Genomic DNA, 6,000 nt, shown 5'->3' on the forward strand with positions numbered 1-6,000 from the left:
AACCTTTAGTTATAGAAACTACGCTGCAGTATTATTATCACGATGTACGGTCATCAGATAGAGCATGACTGGCCATGGTGACATAGACTGTAACGACATGATGAGGCTCCAAAACTGTTTTAATAAAATGCACCCAATTTTCTCTATATTAAACATTCTAACTATTACTGTTATAAAAATTCAGATTAAAGGAAGAATATAGAACTTCTTACAAACTAACTAGACACTGGCAGTTTGCTTCATGCACCATCACTGATGTCAAGTTCGTCAAGTAGCTTTAGAGGAGTTTAATATGAGAGATAAATTACTACAACTGGTGTTATTGGTTAATTGCAAGGACGTTAGAGATATTACAACAAAAAATATAAAAATCATATGTTAATGACGATGATAAAATGATAAGTAAATTAAATGAATTGCAGAATCTTACAATAAATAGTTGGAATATTTATACTACAATTAAAATATAATCAAATTATAGATATTAAAATCAAAACAGTTTACTAATCATTCTATGACGTGTGTATAATACAACTAATATGACTTTAAGTGACTCTTCTCAGTTTATAATACACAAAGGGAGGTGCCGGATATAACGAATAAATTTAAACACTCGGTAGTAGTTGAAATATATTGTACGAACAACAATATAATACAGAAAGGTTCACAATAATCATAACTGTATGACAATTAATGTAATTAACATAAACTAAGATGACAACTATGATGTAATACATGGAAAACTACTTAATTTGAAAATTTGAAGAAATTTTAGTAATAAGTGAAACTGATGGTGGTCGTCGCCTTAAAAAAAATTATGATAAATTAAAGTGTAAAGTTGAGAGATTTTTGGAGATGTTTTAATATTCTGTAAAATAAACTGCAATTCCCACAAGTGGTAGCAAGAATAGTTTTGAATTTCCTCAAAACGTAAAGAATCTGACGTTCAAATTAGGAAATCTTGTGTCCCTGCAGTAATTTTTAAACACTTTAAACTTTAAAAAAATCAAAAAATTCGATTTCCCGTGATGGGCTGATCACAAATAGTATATTCTTTAGTTCGGCATTAAGATAAACAAACCTTATTGTGTTAAAAACGAGATCGACTTTATGAGTTCTGTTCAAAGAGTCTAGTAATGCTAAATGTCACTTTGTCTAATAAGCTACGAGCAATGAAACTGCACTGTAACTTTTTTTTATTTCTTTGTTTGAGGTTAAGCACAAAGCTACGCAATGGGCTATCTGTACTTTGCCCACCAGGAGTATCAAAACATGGTTTCTAGTGTTGCAACTCCGCAGATGTATTGCTGTGTCACTGTGTTACTTTGGGGAGTACTTGTTTGTGATACCTTTATTTGGAAATAGAAAATTTATGAGATCAAAGGCTAGTATAAAATTATTGAAATCAGAATAGTCCTTTGTTTTACTTTCATACACCAATTTTCTCTTTACAATTAATTTAATAACTGAAGATAATAAACAGATTAATGCCAGCTCTTTCTTTGATAATGCGGCTCATTGGTATGTCTGGAGACTTATATCACCAGAAACTTGGTTTCGATACCCATGATGAACTGACCACAGAGAGCCCATTGTGAAAATTTGTGATTAATAACAACCAACCAACCTCTTTGATAATATCACAATATTTGTTTAAGTTCTCTTGAATGTATTTAAAATATGAAATTGTCTATTTAAATTCATGAATTGGCCTCATATGGCCAGGTGGGTTAAGACGCTCGACTCGTAATCCGAGGGTCGCGGGTTCGAATCCCCGTCACACCAAATATGCTCGTCCTTTCAGCTAGGGGCGTTATAGTGTGACGGTCAATCCCACTATTAATTGGTAAAAGTGTAGCTCAAGAGTTGGCGGCGGGTGGTGATGACTAGCTTCCTTCCTTCTGGTCTTACACTGCTAAATTAGGGACGGCTAGCGCAGGTAGCCCTCGAGTAGTTTTGCGCGAAATTCCAAACAAACCAAATTGATGAGTTTTCAGTCATAGGTGTAACTTATTTAGCACCGGCAGTATGCAGCAAGCATGTATGTTATGGTGTTTCTTACTGTTTGGAAGTGTGGAAAAAAACTGAATTCGTATTATAAGATTTTTTTTTTCAAAATGTGAAACAAGGTTTAATGAATCTGTATTGTGTTTTGTATGATACTTTATACGTTTTACTTGTTCATACCCGTACTGTATATGTGTTTTAATATTTCTAGATTACACCATCTCTCTTTACATAAAGTTGTGATATAAATTTTTGTGCAAGTAGAAACGAAAACTAACAACAGTTTTATCAACTGAAGTGATGATAGATCTGTTATTCCACAGCTTCTATTGACAATCAGGATTTGTTCATGGTTGTTCCTGACTAATTTCTTCAAGTATGTTACACATTTACGTCTTTAATTTTATTTACCCATAATATAAATAGGATTGCTTTAATATACATTTCAAACATTTTTATAAATCTTAATTGAGCAATTTCTTAATTAATTGTTTTGTGCAATTATAATTAATTTGATGAAATTTAAGACGTTTGGTCATTAAGAGCTGTAAATTATCATTAATTACTATGTCACGGTTACCATAGAGTACTACTTGATCATAACGATAATAAATGTAGGGAACTAAAGTGCGTTGACAATGAGAAGATATAGTGTCGTGTAATTCCTTACATATTATAGTAACTTGCTAAACGTTACAGTTTGACAGTCACACGAAACTTCCTGTTATGTGAGACTACTAAACTTTACAGTTTGACAGTCAAATGAAACTTCCTCTTATGTGAGACTACTAAACTTTACAGTTTGAGAGTCAAATGAAACTTCCTCTTATGTGAGACTACTAAACTTTACAGTTTGACAGTCAAATGAAACTTCCTCTTATGTGAGACTACTAAACTTTACAGTTTAACAGTCACATGAAACTTACATGAGACTGCCGCTCTCCATACCATACGTTATAAAAATATACTTCTTGAAACCTTTAAATACGTATATACTTTATATTTATATTCCACAAATACTTCACCACACCAGCACAAGTATTTATTACAATCGTTTATGTAAAACTTAGTTTGAACTATTAATTACCCAAGATTATAGACAAGACACTGTGAAATATTAGATTATTAAATAGAACTGTACATTTATAGAAATGATACGTTTGTGTTTGTCTGTCCAAAACTTTCCTCGCAAGGTTTTCGATCAAACTCTTCAAATCTCATATTATTAGAAAAGTCTTTGTTCATTCAAAGTTTTCAATTGTTGTCACGTGACGACTGGCTTCGATTTCAACTTTGTTTTTTTTTTATTTCAAAGTATTTCACACAAACAACGCTTGTAATTTCCTAAAAAAAAGAACATTGCACTCAGTACAATTTCTGTGGGTTTTCTCGACTTATTTAGTTCTAAAATACGCATAAGCAGTTCGTTCAAAACCGTATGCTTATTATTTTGTGAACATGTATTCAGACGTTTCTCCATATTCAGCTAAGTTTTCTTCATCACAGCTTTACATATGCTATATTATTACGAAATAAATTTGTGTTATACACTAAAAGCCTGCAACTGTTTTATACTACGTGCACTATTATAAAAATCACTACGCTACTTTGTTGTTTACTTTACATGTAGTTTTATCAACTTAAGTGCATGTAATTTTATCATGTGAGTCGTTTGTGTGACCGTGTAACTTTTTTTTAAACTGTTTGTTTGGAATTAAGCACAAATCTGCACAAAGGGGCTATCTGTGCTCTGCCCTTTACGTGTATCAAAACCCGGTTTCTAGCGGTGTGATTCCGCAGACATGCCGCTGTGCCACCGAGAGCTTTTTCCAATATATCAAGATTTTATGATCTAACACATAATGCCTGCAAAGGAAGCATAATTTAAATGGCCTTGCGTGAAAGTGATAGAATAAAGAAATTTAACGTGAGTGGCATGAAAACTATCACGGTTGGTCATGGTTAGTATTATAATAAGCATTATTTGTAATTTGAAACATGAACATATTAATTTTTATAGCACTATGTTATCGTGTGGGGACAGCATAGCCTAGTGGTATGAATTTGTAAGTTAAAAGTTGCGGGGCCAAAAACTTCGCATGTTAAATAATTGTGTTCTTGACCTGATGCACCGGTCACAGTTAGTATTATAATAAGCATTATTTGTAATTTGAAACATGAACACATTAATTTTTATAGCACTGTATTATCGTGTTGGGACAGCATAGCCTAGTGGTATGAATCTGTAATTTAAAGTTTTGGGGCCAAAAACTTTGCGTGTTAAATAATTGTGTTCTTGACCGAGACACTGTAACCAGTATTTACTTTAGTCCAGTTATCTGTGAAAGGAGTACCAGCTCACAACTGAAGCTAACCTAACATGACCTGCACCTATCCAAAATAAAAGTGTCAATATTCTTACGCGTTAGTACTTCTGGTTCGAAGTGTCCTGTAGTCTTAATTTTCACTTCAATAATAAGGTCTTTGAAAAGGGTTATATAAGACGATATATTAATATTAAAACTGCAGTTTTTTTTTTTTTTTTACAAAAAGCCATTAGTTTTTCATAAAATTAATACTGAAATAAGATATTCCTAACATGATATATTTCAGGCAACTGTGACTTCGAGTACATGTGCAATTGGATATTCTCACGGATTTATTTGTTTGTTGTGTACAGTTTACTTGAATGTTTACTTTAATGTTACTAATTACCAAGAGCCCCCCCCCTCTTACGCTAGTACAGCAGTAAGTCTACGGATTTACAAGGCTAAAATCAGGAGTTCGATTCCCATCGGTGGGAATCAGCAGATAGCCCGATGTAGTTTTGCTATAAGAAAAATATACAAATAAGTACCAAGAAAACGGTTCTTACCTTGCCTGGGGATATGCAAAAGAGACTGTCAGCAAAAGTAGAGCAACCAGGAATATCATTGTTTTTATGGAAATATTAGACATTGTTATTCTTGTCTACGAGACCAGTGTACGTTTTCAGGGATGTAGTGTTAATTGGTTTCGTGAGAAGCTTCAGTTAGTATTCTTTATAACACGGGACAGACAGCCTTGAAATTGTTCTCTCTTTGTTTTTTCGTTAACTGAAGATGTTCCGAATGGCAATTGCTGCTTCTCTTCAGAGAGAATTGTTGAATAATTGCGTTTAAGTCTCACTTATATAAAATAGTGAGAAAAGATAACAATTCTCTGCCCACATAGGCTGTTTGCATCTGCCAATCACTGTGTAGTAAAATATGACGTCAGGGCTTTTCATATCTAGGTAGATACTTGACAGTTCTCGTTGGACCATATACTAAGCCTTATATCAAGCGTGGGCACGTTTGACGTTAACATTTAACAATACATTTGTACTGTATTACGTTTAGGAGTTTTATAAGAAAGTTGTAATTATATAGTTTCGTGTTATTTAACTTGGTAAATTTCAACTGTTTTGGTATTGCGTCATTATAATTAACCGTTGACACCAGCTTCAGATATGGAACTGAAAACATCGTTGAGCCATGAAATTATGGTAAAGAACCAACATAATCACAGTCAATATTAAGCCATGAAACTATGGCAAAGAGCCAATATCATCAGAGCTGAGTCAGTATATGTTATGAATCCTGAACTTCTTTTTTAATAATTTTGGTAGCATGTTTGAAAACACAGTAAAATACAATTATATACTTTGTTGATAATTATACAAACACAATAAAATACCATTGCATGATGTGTTTAGTATTATATAAACACAATAATGTACCATTATATAGTATGTTGAATATATATAAAACACAGTAAAATACCATTGCATGGTGTGTTGAATATTATACAAACACAGTAAAATACTATTGCACAGTGTGTTGAATATTATATAAAACACAATAAAATACCATTAAAAAGTGTGTTGAGTGTTATACAAACATATTAAAATATAGCATTATACAGTGTGTTGAAAAACAATAACAGGTTGTAAGGGACGGGATATCCAGACAA

General features: G+C 32.6%; 1 protein-coding gene across 1 annotated transcript in view; it reads right to left on the minus strand.

Annotated features, from left to right (window-relative positions):
- Nucleotides 1-5,135, minus strand: part of LOC143245353 (uncharacterized) — a 28,110-nt gene extending 22,975 nt beyond the window's left edge. Inside the window, exon 1 of the mRNA XM_076491601.1 lies at nucleotides 4,883-5,135. Coding sequence (XP_076347716.1) covers nucleotides 4,883-4,965 — 83 coding nt within the window. The 5' untranslated portion in view covers nucleotides 4,966-5,135. The remainder of the gene's footprint in view (nucleotides 1-4,882) is intronic.
- Nucleotides 5,136-6,000: the final 865 nt, after the last annotated feature.

Source organism: Tachypleus tridentatus, chromosome 1 (genome assembly GCF_004210375.1).
Source record: "Tachypleus tridentatus isolate NWPU-2018 chromosome 1, ASM421037v1, whole genome shotgun sequence".
Taxonomy (NCBI): Eukaryota; Metazoa; Arthropoda; class Merostomata; order Xiphosura; family Limulidae; genus Tachypleus; species Tachypleus tridentatus.